Raw genomic sequence first — 14,552 nt, 5'->3', positions numbered from 1 at the left:
TGTTCAATGAAAATAAGAAGGTACAACCCAAGTTTTGTACTCTGACTAGAGGGATTGCACTTCAAGGTCTGAAAGTAGGACTTTTACCTTACAAACAACAACAAACAAAAACTATCACACGGGATGGATAAGAAGATTGCTTAAACAGTTTTGTGTGGATCTTGTTGGTGCTGAACTATGGCATAGCCTTATAGATTATAAAATAGAGATACTCGGAGCTAATGCACAGAATTAAATTTTTAAACTTTATTTGTTGTTAAATTCTGTGAAGTTTCAGTTATCTAAAACATACACAAATATGAAAATAAAATAAAATTCTATGTTTTTGATGAATGCTAACTTTCTGATGTTGCCTTCTAAGCAAATTGAAAGCTGCCTTCTACTGAACGAGACAGAGAACAAATACTTGGCTGAATGAAGAAAGACTTAAATTACTGTCATATGATTTCCATTCTTGTTAGATTTTTCTTAAATAGATGACAAAATGCCTACACAGAGTGATATTTTGGTTAATATAGTAAATGTATTTTCCAGAATCACATTCAGCTTAAATACGCCTGTATGTGATTTACTCCATAGGTACCTGATGAACACATTCTTGTCAGATTGGGTACAGATGCTAAACACTAACTGAAGGTCATTCCTGGTCATTTATATTTCTTAGGGTAAAAGTGAAGTGATTTGAACTATGAAAATCCCTTTGAAATAATTTATCAATGTATCAGATAAACCCAGTTTCAGAATGATTAAGAAAAACTGTTAGACCAAATAATGCGGCTGATCAACAGTGGTACGATTTCTAGCCCGGGGGTTTAAAATGGACTTAAAGTTCTGTTTTGTGTTTTATTTCTGAACTTGCCGCTTTTGCATTCTTTGAGTTCAGTTTAAAGACAGTTACTCTAAGTCCATTTTCAGAGGTACGGTTTCCAGCCCGAAAATGGACTTAGAGTAACTGTCTTTAAACTGAACTCAAAGAATGCAAAAGCGGCAAGTTCAGAAATAAAACACAAAACAGAACTTTATGTCCATTTTAAAGCCCCGGGCTAGAAATCGTACCACTGTCGATCAGCCACATTATTTGGTCTAACAGTTTTTCTTAATCATTCTGAAACTGGGTTTATCTGATACATTGATTAATTTCTACAATTTGGAAGAGTCAGTTCAAGTCACCAGGACCCAATATTTATACTCTTTCAGGGAATGCAGGAAATGTGTTATTCCATCTGTAAATCATATTAGTGCCCTCCTATTAATGTCATATTTATGAAAGTATGAGGATGCCAAATGCTAAACATGGACACGGTCAGTAACTAGGAATCTCCACTTCAGGGAGCACACATACATATCTCCCTCCATCCTAACAATGGGATGTATTTTGGCACACAGACATTAGAACTTTATGAAGTTTCAACTGTTGATTCTTTCCCAAGCATCATAAAGTTGTGACTTAGGCAGTGTCTGACTGAAAGAATTCATTCATAATGTAGAGGCACATTAACATAAATCTTGCACAAAATATGCCTCTAACTGAAACCGAAAGGTATAAAAACATATTTCACTCTTGGTAAAGAACTTGGTGAGGAGATAAAACTCTGTGATTGTACAGACACTTTTCCTGATAATACGTTGACATTCACAAACAGTAGATGGCATGCAGTCTATAAACATTTTAAGTTGCATAAACTTCTTGATTTTCAAATACAGTACAGTTCTCTCTACTGAAACTCCTTTTTGTTTCAGCCAAGTACGTTCACATATATTAGTTTATAATAATGTTTGTGATTATTACTTTTTGTTTGTGATTATTGTTTAAAGTCCTTTTTATTGAAGAAAATGAAGGCAATTCCTATGTCAGAGTAACCATGGTGGTTGAAGAATAGGTATTAGCCAGAGAAGTCTGGACGGTCAATCAGTCTTGTTGACTCAAAGAAGCTCCATGAACACAGAGGGATGCCAGCTGTCACACGGCTTTCCTGCACTCTAATTCATTCTTGACTAGAACCTGTATGCCTGTTCTAGGGACATTTAAACATTAAAAAAAATTTTTTTTAATTTTCTCTTTTTTTTCTGGACATTTAAACTCTTAAAGGATTTCTTTTTTCTTGAAGATGTTTTATAAAAATGGATGTTTTATCGGCAACTTGCTATGTGAACTGTAATCAATAGCAATTTTTAAAACTGTGAAATGATGCTAAAGGATAATCTCATCCGTGGTCTCTTTCTGTGTGCAAGGCACTATACCAAGTGTCCTAAAACGTTAACTATTCAGTCATCAATATTTAGTGCCTATTCATTCTAAGATACAAATTTCCATTCATATATATATATATAACACTTTATCTTAAAGGATTTCTTATGATCTTTACTAAATACATTAATAAGAATGCCAACCAGTGCCCTTTTGTGTACTGAGACTTGGACTCATGTGTTAAAACAGGTAACAGAAACTCTGACTTTACAATGTATTATAGATATAAATGCTCCAAGTTAGGAAAGGTTTTCACATCCACAAAGATGGGAGCCTTTTACTCCTCCGAAATCATCCTTTTTAGGTCATCAGAAAAGAGTACAGCTGCCGCAGCTCATGATGCACTATCTTCACGAGCCCAGAGCACAGAAAAACCCCAGAAGAACTGCCATAGCACAGCGCTCGTTCTCGGCATGGGAATGAATGGAATACTCTATTCTGCACATACCTGCCAGAGCAGGCCACTTTCCTCTTCTGTGAGATTTTAAAAGCTCCCGAAAATGTTATTACTCCCATTTGCAATGCACAGAACATGGAAGAAAGGCTGTTTCCAGTTCTCAGCCTTTCAACAACTCTAAATCTCAGTACTCATAGTGGCATCTTACAGGGTAATAAACAGTGTGCACATGAGGGCAAAGCACATATTGAGCTAATTAAGAGGTCACTGTGATCAGGATTCCATCAAATATCATAGCAGAACATAAGCAAATTGTATCTGAATTCCATAATGACTATACATGCTGCAATAACATTAAAAAACCACGGCAGCCTATTCCAAACTAGTGAGAATAGTTTTGTGCCAATAGTGGGTCTTTGTGTGTTTGAACTCCCACCACGTAAGGACAAACTCGATAGACATGCTAATGATCTATGATTTTATCAAATTAAAAAGGAAAAATGCTAAAGGATGCCAGAGTGAACATCAGTGAAAGCCACACGAAGACCCACTCTCCTTTAACTTTTTACAAATAAACTATAAATTAGAAACACAAATCATCATGAGTGGCCCTAACATTCAAATAAAGTAAACGTGTAGAAGACTAACCCTATAACTTCGGTCCTTTGTAAATTTCTTGGCCACCTCTTAGCTGACGGTGATGTCTACTTCCTCCTTCGCCGCAGCCCGGTGAAAGCATGGCACAGAGGGACTGCTGTCCAAGGGCCGGTGTTGCTGGCCGTCACGCAGCTCACAAAGCCAGGTGCCATCTGCTGTGCAGTGGGGTTGTGCTGCACTCTCCCTCCTGCAGGCTCCAGGCTGTCGCTGTCCTCATCCAGGCTCACCTCACAAAATTCTTTGGAGAGAGGGAGGTGGGGGTCTGAGCACAGTGCCAGCCTCCCCTGCTCCTGCCTGCCCACCCCGCCTGAGGGCTCTGCTCACCATCCTTGTCAGCAGCACCGAGCCCCTGGGGGGCTGTGGCCCCTGGAGTGGACTCATGAGCAGGGTGCTGGACGTCGTGGTCGATCATAAGCGGCATCACTGGCCCCTGCAGCTCCAGCAGCTCCACCTGGAGATAGGGGTGCTCAGCTTCCATGCCGGTGCCTGCACCCACGCTCACGCCCACCCCCATCCCCTCACCCCCGCAGAGAGGCTGTACACCTTACCTTCATCCCCTCCTCGGCCTGGGACAGCATGCTAACATCCTTCTTCTTCTGGTGCTGGGTCTTGGCCACTGCCCTCTCACGGTCATTTGGTTTGACGGACTTTCCTGCGGAAGGACAGGCTCAGAGGCTGGTCCCCTCCACCACCCTGCAGCTCCCCTGCCCTGCCCTGGCCTCCTGCTCACTTATCGTGTCTCTCTCTCCGGAGAGCTGGATCAGTCCGAGTTCTAGTTTTTCCACCCGCTCCTTGAGGTCCGCATTCTCCTTCATGATGGCCATGAAGTCTCTCTGGAGCCAAAATAATGGGGTCACATCTCGGCAGCGACCTGCCCCAACCCCACCCTTCATGGCCCCTGCAGGACTCACTCACCTGCAGCTTGTCGATGGCTTCCTGCAGGGCCCGCTGGGTCTCCCCACACCCACACTTGCTCCCAGTCCCTGTGGCCACGGCCGCTGACTCTGGGTCCCTCAGGGCCGAGGCCACCGGGTGAGCCTGCTGCTGGCAGCACACCTGTTGTTGCTGGAGCTGCTCACAGAGCCGTGCCTGCTCCTCCTGGGCACCGGCTCCAGCAGCGTTCAGAAATGGCACCTGAAGGCAAGAGATGACCGTTCTTGTAGGGGCATACACAGGACAGACGGGACAGGGAGGTGGAGCGCAGCCCCTTCCCTTGGGGCCTCAGAGAGTGCACCTGTCAGTCACGAAGGTGTCTGACCACCAGCTCCTGGAAGGGGTGAGGGTCCAGAGGAATCAGAAGGTGGAGAAACCAAGAGCATAAGGGGGTCTGGGAGGGACCACAGAGGAAGGTGGCCTGCCCAGGCGCCTGGCCCCTGGCTCCAGCCTAAGAGACTGCCTCCCTTGCCTAGAACCCCATGCCTCCTTCCCCAGCCTCAGATCTCACATCCTTCGTTCCACCATTTAAACTGTAGGCCACAGACTGGTGGAAAAGCAGAGGGAGCCGACCACCATCTGCCAAGTGTGCTACGTGCCTAATGCTTTCCACGCATCATCTCATTCAATCCTCAACACCCACGCGAGGAAAATGCTAACTTCCTTTGGAAGTTAAAGAAACAGAGACTAGAGATGCAAAGTCGTCAAATGGTGACCAGTGGAATCAAGGCTGGAATCCAGTTTGGATCTAAGGAGGCTTTCGTTTTGCTTTGCTTTGATTTGATTTGTTTTGTTTTGAGACAGAGTGTCACTCTGTGGCCCAGGCTGGAGATTCGTGGTACAAACTCAGCTCACCACAACCTCCGGCTCCCAGGCTCAAGCGATGCTCATGCCTCAGCCCCCGGAGTAGCTGGGATTACTGGTGTGCGTCACCAAGCCCAGCTTTGTTGTGGTGGTGGTGGTTGTAATTTTAGTAGAGATGAGGTTTCGCCATGTTGGCCAGGCTGATCTCAAACTCCTGATCTTAAGTGATTCTCCTGCCTCAGCCTCCCAAAGTGCTGGGATGACAGGGGTGAGCCACCGCACCCAGCACAAAGAGCCTCTCACACCACTGTCTCTTGCCCTATGACTGGGGGGCTCCATGCCTCGAGCTGGGATGATGATGTTCAGACCTGGGAGGAGCCCAGGGCTACCCGCCTCTAAAAGTCATAGGGCAGGAAGCCAGAAACGGTCACAGGACTGTCCTGGAGGGTGTGGGGTCACCTGCCCCCAGGGTGGAGCTGCCTGTGGCCTTGCACCTCCCCTCCCCAGAGGCCGGTGCCTGCCTCCCAGCCCTCCCGGATGGGACGGAGATTACCATCTCCTGTTCATCAAGCTTCTCCTGCAGCTCCTTTCCTTCCTGCTCCAGATGCAGTGCGCTCCTGTTCTCGTTCTTCTGGACAGACAGAAGCAATCAGCGGCCACCCACTGCAGCTGGAGACCCCAGAACTTTGTGACTGCCTCCCGTGGCACCGGGAAGGGTGGAGGCAGGTTAGAAAAATTGTCTCCTTTCTCCTACAGCCATCAGAGCAGGGCTCTGGCTCACAGGTGGCTTTAGGAGCCCCATTTCATATACTCCCCCATTTTACAGGTGGGAAAACAAAGGCCTGGAGGGCTGGGGAGGAGGGCAGGCTCCCCAGGTGGGCAACACACCAGCTCCTCCTCCTGCTCCTGGAGCCCCTCCTGCTCAAGAAGCCTCTCCTCCTGTTCTCTCAGCCTCACCTCCTGCTCCCAGAGCCTCATTTTCGCCTCCTGCAGCCTCTCCTGTTCCCGCAGCTCGTCTCTCAGGTACTTGGTTTCAGTTTTTAGGTTTTTCTCCAAGTCAGAGTGTCCTGCTGGGGGCTTCAGGATTGAGGGTTCAGCTGAGAAAGGAAGCAGACAATAAGGGCCTCTGGATTCTCAAAAAAACAAAACAAAACAAAACAAAACAAAAAACTCTTCTGGGTGCACAGCTCCTCTCAGGCTCCCCAGACCTGCCCTCACTGCTAATGATTCCTCAACCCCAAATGGTAGCCAGTCTTCCGAGCCACTTTCAGATCGAGAGCACCGTGGGTGGCTGACGACGGGAACCCCTCCCTCTTTCTGATGGGGACACTGAGGCTCGTGGCCATTACGAGACTTGCCGCCTCCTGGCACAGACCTCTTTCCCTCTGCCTCAAAGCCCTTCCAGACACCCACCTCCCTGGGGCACCCTAAGCCACCCCCACAGCCCTCTGATGCCAGTCCTGCTCCCAGGTCATGCCAGCCCCATCTTACCCAGATGGTTTTGTAGGTGGGCAAGGCTCCTCTTCAGCTCCTCGATTTTCATTGCATCCTGGCTTTTCTCCATTTTGAATATTTCAATCTGCCCAAAGCACAGGGGGAAAGGGCCCTGGAGAGAGGGGCTGGTGGCTGGACAGGCTACCATCGCCCTCTCCGCCCCCAGCTCCACAAAGCCCAGTCCCGTGACCACCCCTGGCTGGACTATTCTCATTTTACAGATGCCCAGGAAGATCCAGTGAGCTATCTAAGGAGCGGGGCTGAAGGGTCAGCTCTCACTTCTCCTGCCATTTTCAGCAGTTGCTGCTGCCACCGCGCCTTCTCTGTTTTGAGTTGTTGAGCGTATGCGTCTCTTTCTAGCTGAGCTTTCTTAAGACACTCCGTCACCTGCAGGAATGGACCCAGAAGTTAGGAAGGGCTGTCACGGGTCCTCACCTGCTCCTGGCCACCTGGGGTCATCTTCCTTCCACATCCCTCCCTCTGCAAAGTCTCACCTCTGCCACCTGTGCTTTGAGCAGTTCCCGCTCCTGTAGAAACTGCTGTAACTGCTGCTCAAGGACTGCTTCACAGCGGCTCGAGGGCTGGAGGGTGGAGAGGGAGAAGCTTCAATCTGGAGAGCCTGGGCCATTCCACACGGTGCCCCTTAAAAGGGCTAGGGCTGGGCTTAATACACAACTCGGTCAGTAAAGATCAAGGCCCATGGTCTGGATTTTAAAAGAACTCAGTAAAGTTGGAAGGGACAGGCAAAGAGATCAAATTTACAGCTGGCTCACAGAGGTCCAGAGAGATCAGATCGATTCTATTGTTATTCCTGTTATTACTACCGCTGTTGGAACCTTTACTGAGTGCGTCACCAGGTAGCGTGCTAACAATCCCATTTAACCTCACAACCACCATGTGAGGCAGTTACTACGATGACCTCTACTGTGTAGATGGAAAACACGGAGCATTAGAGGTTAGGTGGTTGCCTAAGATCATTAGACAGAGCTGGGATTTGAACACCCAGGTCCATCTGATCCTCTAAGTCCAATTTTTTTCCTGCTGGGGGTGGGGGCACAGACAGGAAGGGGGAAATTAATCTTCTGCTCACTTTTTGAAAGGATGATACATTCGCATAGTCCAAAACTCAGAAGATACAGAAGGGAAGTATCTCCCAGCCACCCGTGCTCTCTCCTGAGTTTTTTACAAATCCTTGCAGACATGTTTTATGTATATTATCATAGTATGTACACACACACACACACACACACACACACACACACACACATTTTCTCTTTTTACACAAATTGTAACATCCCAAAGCTCCTCTTCTGTACCTTCACTGTCCAAGTTCCCAGTCCCCCACCTAGGACTTGGCCAAGGCCACAGCCAGGTAAGGGCAGGGCGGGCATTTGGCCTCTGAGCTCTGCGTCCAGTGCTGGCTCCCCATAGTGCCCTTCAACTCACCCACAGCAGCCCCAAGGGGAAACTGGAGCCCAGGATTGGCGGCGTGGAATCAGGGGACCCCACCGGACTCTTACCAATACGTTGACGGTGTTATTCAGTTCACTGGTTGTGACGGAGCTCGAGTCCAGGGCTATTTGAGGTTGGTGCGCGCTCTGAGGCACACGCAGAGAGGAGGAGTTGGAGGAGGATCGGGGGAGAGGCAGAGAGAACAATCATTAGGGTTGGGGTGTGTGGGGGCTGTCTCGGCTGGCAGAGGGGCACCCAGCCGCCACTGTGGGAGGAGGGTAGAGGGCTGGCCTGCCGGGTCACTGTACCGCAGCTCAGGGCCTCTTACCTCTGGGTCTTTCATGGAGGCACATGGCGCAGGGCCCTCCTTGTGACCACCTGCGGCTGACTACAAGAGACGAGAGTGCACATGGAGACGTTCTGTCCCCTCCGTGTCCAAGCCTCTGACTTCCTGTCCTCCCCATCAGCTGGCAGCATTTTCTGTTCTGCCTCTCTCGGACCCTTGGTCCCAAAACTCCTTGTGCCAGCTCCGCTCATGGTTCTTATCTCCCACCATCCCTGGGGCCCTTTCAGTGGCTCTTAAAGGGACAGCCTGACAGCAAATGGCTGTGCTCATTGGGCTGGCTTCCCCTTGATATTGGGGATGAGGAAAACCAAACAGCAAGGACCATTTCCTGGGTGTCCTGGGTGTTTACAGCCGGCCATGTACTAGGGATTAACAAAAAAACAACAGCAATAACGAATCTCATTTCACCTTCACTAATGGAAGTCAGACAACACCACCTCTATTTTACAGATGTGAAAAGAGAGGCCCAAAAAGCTCAAGGAACTTGCCCTAAGTCATATCCCTAGCAGATGGAGAGGCAGGATTCAAACCCAGAATTCCTAACCAGTACCCAGAAGTTCTTCCACAATCTTAACAATTACCCTCTACTGCCCCTTGGGCCCCTTTTCCCCAGAAGCCTGGCCAGCCAAGACTCACATGGCATGGTGACCGGCCACCATCAGAAGCGGCTGTCTCAGGGCAATTGTTGTTTCTTGTCTTTCGTCTTCTCACTCGTGTTGGAACAGCAGGGCTGTTTCTTTGTTGGAATTCTTTTAACTGTGGGAAAAAGAGCAGTAATACTCATGAGAACTACAGACCCCTACGGTCACAGCCTACTTTACAGTTTTTACAAAATACTGTTACACACCATGTGATTTAATGCCACCGACAACTCTATAAGGTGTTGTCACAATCACTTAGTGACTGGGAGGGATTGATATCATGGCGAAATTTTTAAAAAATTAAAAAAAAAAAGAAAAGAGAAAGAAAAAGCAGTACTAGATCTTAAACTCATTCCTCTGACTCCAAGCTCTGGGGTTTTGCCACGAATCAGCAACTGCCAGAGACCAAAACCACAGGCAGAGGTAGAAAAGTCACCATTAAGTAGGCGGGAACTGTACGCCGTGTGGTTTAGAGTCATACAGCCTCACACGACTGTTAGTGTTAAGAAGAGCACCAGCACCTCTCACACTTTTATATCAATGTGTCCCCATGGCAGAAGGCAGCCTTTCTGTTAAATCTGGGAATTTATCAGAAAGAGGACAACCCAAGTCTCATTTTGGAGACAAGTCTGATACACTCTTAGAAACCTATGTGACTGTCATCCCTAAGAACATTAATGTTTTTGCTGTCTCAAGAGACTCAAGGGCAACTGATGCTTCAGAAAGATGTCCCATGTTTATCCCGTGGCCTTCAAAGTAGCCCAGGTTGAGATGATATGAGGAAGATTCAAGCTGTCAGTTTCAATTTCCCAAGATCTGTTCCATAGAAGATGAGCAGATCTCACTCCAGAGGCCACTGACTGAAGGGCAGTCTGGTCCCAGAACCATGGAGAACTTGAAGATGAGGTGGAGAACTCAGAAAGAAACGTGAAAGGCTCTCTGGAGAGTAGAAGCCTGAGAGAAAACCAAACCAAATCCATTCTCCCATTGCCACCCAGAGACACTGTCAACCTTTTGAGCTCACGAGGGAAGTGCAGGCTTTCCACACTGTCAATGTCTCTGTTAAGGGAGTGAGGCAGCCTGAGTCCTCTTGCTCCTAGGTCCCACAGTCCCCATTCCCCTTCCAGCTGGAAATGTGTGCTGGGACCAGAGGAGCCAGAAATGGGATGAGAATGCTTAGGGGACTGGGTCCTAAGATCGAAGGCTGGTCCTGTAGCAGCACTGAGGGTTCCTAGGGGAACGGTGACATCACTACATTCCACTCCTCCTGGGGGAGGGACCACATCAAGGACATGCCTCGGTCACTGCTCCATGATGGGGCAGGGGGATGCAGGGCTGGGACCCAGGTCCTTGGAGACGCCAGCCCAAAGAGCACAGGGAGGTCGCACTGGGGGAACAGGAGGGGTGGGTAGAGTCTGCAGCAGGGATTCCCACGAGTCTCCAGCCCAAAGTCACCCAGAAATGACTGATGAGGGTGGGGACTGGGAGACCCAGGTCCTTAGAGAGAAGCCCACAGAGCCCAGGGAGGTCTGGCTTGGGGCAGGAAAAGGTGAGGTCCAAGTAGGGAGCGGGGAGCCTCAGGGGTTACACATCCAAAGGCACCCTGGGGTGACTGGCGAGCGCAGGGGCTGGGCTCCTTGCTGAAGTGGGGGGGGGCTGACTGACAAGACGTTGGTAGGGGAGCCCAAAGGCACCGGGGTTGGGGGCCCGCCCAGCCTGGCGTGTCTCGGAAGTGTTATGGACTCTGGCAGTGGTCTTGCCGTCAGAGGGCATCTGTGTGCGTGTTACCTTCTTCCTAGCCGAGGCTAATTTCATCTGGCGAATTTCTTCTGACATCGCCATGGTGGGGTGGGCAGGGAGGGACGATTGGGGAGGGAGCGGGGGTCGGGGAGGGGGGTCGGGTTGGGGCCACATCAACACAATTCAGGGGAGCACTGGTGAGCAGCTCCGCTCTCCTGCCAGGCGGCTGTGTTGACTGAGCCAGAGGAGGCGTAACCAGGGCCACACTAGAATGTGGAATGGGGGCGTGGCCTGCATGCTCCAAGCCCATTGGTCAGTGAGGAAGATGAAAGGGAAAGGAGGCGTGGCCAGGCAGCTCCGGAGGGACCTGTGGCATCCCAAGGAAAGTGTCCCCTGTAACTCCTGTCCCCGCCCACTCGGAGAGGGGAGGGGCCACCCACTCCGGGAGAGGGGAGAGGCCGGCTTTTGCCTTTCAATCTTTAAATGTACCAAAGCATGCAGCCCTATGTTTGAAGAGGTGACTTTATGGGGAGATGACAGTGTCGGAAACAATCCTGCCTAGGCCGAGGTCTCATGGAGCCCAGGGTTCCCTAGGGCCAGGAGAGCGCTGGAGCTCACCCTGACACCCATTGTTAACCTGAAACCCACACCTGCAGGATATCAGGAAGGGGGGTTCAGCCTCCAATGCACCTGCAGCCAGGTGAGACAGGCACAGGTGGGCGCCAAGCAGATCTCCTGCCTGACCTTCCTCTCCTGCCTCCCCCAAGCAGAGAAGAAGTGACAGCTGCCCATCAGCCCATTGCCTAGACTGAAGCCACTGAATCTGGATCCCAACAGGCCTGGCCCAAGGCAGTCATGTCTCCGGTGAGAACCTGGCAGAGGGATGTGATGTTCCCAAGTGGCTCTATAAACCTTACTGTGGATAATCAAGGAAATGGGCAAGACCATCATGCTCAGCCAAGAACCTGGCAGGCACGAGGGAAACCAGGAGCAGACAAAAGTCAGTTTGGTTCCAGGCCTGGCCCTGGAAGGGTGGTGGACTAGGGGAAGCCACAGTGAAGGGGAACGGATGGCCATGGGCTGCGTGGTCAAGGCTGTCAGCTCCTGCAGCACCTGCGGAACATCCGCCCAGGCCTGGTTCCGCACTCATGCTTCTGCCTGGAGCCACAGGTGCCTGGACATCAGCCTAAAGGAGGGATGGTGGAAGGAAAGGCACCTGTGGCCACATGTGGGCACCTAAGCATGGGACAGAAGGGCATTGTGCCCCAAAGAGACCATACAGGCCAAGAACTTAAGCAGACATGACACCATCAAGAAACCTCCTTGTCCTGGGTCACATCAATTAAGTCAGAGCCTGTCCTGACCCTGAAGCTGCAGCTCAGTCTAGTTGAGACTCACAAAGAGATGTCACTGCAGGGCAGGGGACCCGGCCCAGCCTGCGACATCCAGCAAAGCTGTGTGCTGGACAAGAATCTCTGAAGATGAGTCCAGGACAAGGACAGTTGTGCCTGGGCAGGGAGTGGGGGAAATGCCCAGGGGCAGGAGGCCTGAGGACCTTTAACTAGGTGGGATGCCAGGTCAGCACGTGCAGAAGAGAAGGTGACATGGCAGCAGCTGCCTGAGGCGAGGCTATAAACCTAGGGGCCACCTTGTCTAGCCTAAACCATGCTGCTGCCCAGTCACCATCCTTCAAATGCCAGGGGCAGGGCTGGGAGGGCCCCCAGACCCCTTTTCCCTCCCGCCCTAAGCTGGTTCTTATCCTTCACCAGAAGGAAAGTGAAGTTTTCTGTGGGTCACAGCTGGCCAGGTTCTCCATCACCTGGTAGAAGGGTCAGGGGAGCCGCAGCTGGGTGAGGAAGCACCCAGGTACCAGAGCTAGAAGGGCTTTGGGAAAGCCTTGAACAGGGCCAGGACCTGAGCTCTGCTTGGCTATGGTGACTCTGAGCCAGGCAACCCTACGATAGTCTCGGTCTGTCACTCTGTCTCACGGGGGATGTCGGCATTGTTACCTCTGGAGTCAAAGTAGTCAGCCAGGGAAACCAGAGTTCGCAGTGTGAAGCCCGGGCAGCCGAGGCCCTTGCCCTTCAGGTTACAGGCATCTGGGTCCTGGTCTAGATCCTCACATGCCATCCAGAGACCCAACCCTAGGGACAATTCCTCCCAGCTGGTAGCAGCAAGTCGATTCTTGTACTCCCAGCAAAAGCTCTGAGAGGAGGGGACATGCGAGTGAGGGAAAGACTCTTCAGGAAAAGGTTTTCAGTGGCAGGGAAGGTTTGAGCTGGGCCTTAGGGAAGCCAGAGGGGTAGGTGACAGGCCCCCTCACAAAGCACGCCAGGGAACACAGGTGGGCTACATGTATAGTTGTGGGAATGTTCTGGAAGACGGCAGACAGCCTCCCACTCACCGATGGGGCTGAGCGAGGTCAGGTCCACACGCCAGAAACTGCTATTCACACACGGGTGCACTTCATTTCTTGTTTTAGAGACAGGGTCTTGCTCTGTTGCCCGGCCTGGAGTGCAGTGGTACAATCAGCTCACTGCAGCCTTGACCTCCTGGGTTCATGTGGTCCTCCCATCTCAGCCTCCTGAGTAGCTGGGACTACAGGCACATGCCACCATGCCTAATTTTATTTTTTGTCGAGACAGGGTCTTGCCATGTTGTGCAGCCTGGTCTCAAGCGATCTTTCCACCTCAGCCTCCCAAGACACTGGGATAGAGGGACAAGCCAGCGCTCCTGGCTCTGCTGCTGCATTTTGGCTGCCTTGGTGCACAGGAGGCATGAGCTGGGGGCAGAATCTGCTCCTGGACCTTTCCCAGGCCTGCACCCAGACTGACCCCTGGGCTGCAGGAGGCAGGTGTGGAGAGAACGCAGCCAGCAGAGCTGGCTAGCCAGTGATGGAGACCCAGGCTGGGACTAGGAGACGGGGCTCCAACCCTCAGCCTAGTGGCCCTGCCAACCCCTTGAAAGAAATAAATGACCTCGTCTCAGGTATTCCTCTGGAGCAATGCAAAACAGACTGATACAGCCTCCACGGCTTTGTGTCCACTGGACCTGACCACTGGCAGAAGGGCTGCTCTTGACTCTGCCATTAACGTCCAGACTATGACAGAGTTGTTCCCTGGCTCTGCCTCAGTTTACCTCTCTCAGCTGACAGAGTAGGGATAATTGCTTCTCATGTGGGCCACAGGACAAAACAAAGCCCTGAGTCTCACAGGAAGGTAGGTGGGCCGTGTCCAAGGGAAGACAGACCTGGGGAAGCATTTTATGTCCTCGGGGTGGCAGAGGGACATGGAGAAGATGCCTCCTTTGTGGGCAAAGGAGAAAGGAAGATAAGCAGATCAGTGCTGGACGCCTGTCTCACCCCAACCTCCCCCACCCCACATAGTCCCCAACTCAGGAGGCACTGTTCTCCTTAGGGTCGGCAGGACTTCCTGGCTGAGTTGGGGAAGCTGACAGTCCGGATTCATCAGGGGCAGCACGTGGTGTAGGTGATGCGCTGGACGGAAGTGGAGAGGGGACACGGGAGCCGTGGTATCAGGTCTGGGGCTGCCAACGTGGTACCTGCCCTGGCCGTGGGCAGACCACGCTGCTCCACCCTGCCAGATGTGACCTCTAATTCTAAGGCATCTGAGTTCCAGGCCAGGACTGGAGCCACACTCCCCTTGGGGACAACGGACACAGTACACACAGACTTCACTGGTGCTTTGGCCAAAGACAGCTTTGCACAAATGAACAGGAGGGGTTCTACTGGAGAGCAGAAATCGGCCTGGACTACTCAGACCTGCTTCTGTGACAGGTGGGTCCCAGCCTGCAGTCAGACTCCTGAGAAGAAAGCTCACT

At 51.0% G+C, this 14,552-nt stretch overlaps 2 protein-coding genes across 2 annotated transcripts; both read right to left on the bottom strand.

Annotated features, from left to right (window-relative positions):
• Positions 1-349: 349 nt before the first annotated feature.
• On the bottom strand, positions 350-5,688 carry LOC141583465 (golgin subfamily A member 2-like). Its single transcript, XM_074392661.1, has 6 exons — positions 5,593-5,688; positions 4,218-4,436; positions 4,033-4,135; positions 3,851-3,954; positions 3,627-3,753; positions 350-3,540 (listed from the first exon to the last, which is right to left on the bottom strand). Exons 1-6 carry the CDS (start codon positions 5,593-5,595, stop codon positions 3,350-3,352), a joined length of 747 nt encoding a protein of 248 aa, XP_074248762.1. The 5' UTR covers positions 5,596-5,688; the 3' UTR covers positions 350-3,349.
• A 78-nt stretch (positions 5,689-5,766) lies between these two features.
• Positions 5,767-14,315, bottom strand: LOC141583810 (golgin subfamily A member 6C-like). Its single transcript, XM_074395636.1, has 9 exons — positions 13,117-14,315; positions 8,968-9,087; positions 8,314-8,373; positions 8,054-8,131; positions 7,028-7,114; positions 6,813-6,920; positions 6,531-6,618; positions 5,928-6,136; positions 5,767-5,811 (listed from the first exon to the last, which is right to left on the bottom strand). Exons 3-9 carry the CDS (start codon positions 8,326-8,328, stop codon positions 5,767-5,769), a joined length of 630 nt encoding a protein of 209 aa, XP_074251737.1. The 5' UTR covers positions 8,329-8,373; positions 8,968-9,087; positions 13,117-14,315.
• Between the last annotated feature and the right edge of the window lie 237 nt (positions 14,316-14,552).

The sequence above is a fragment of the Saimiri boliviensis genome, chromosome 2 (assembly GCF_048565385.1).
Source record: "Saimiri boliviensis isolate mSaiBol1 chromosome 2, mSaiBol1.pri, whole genome shotgun sequence".
Lineage (NCBI taxonomy): Eukaryota > Metazoa > Chordata > Mammalia > Primates > Cebidae > Saimiri > Saimiri boliviensis.
Note: the sequence above shows the minus strand (reverse complement) of the source record. Positions and strands in the feature narration are given on the sequence as shown.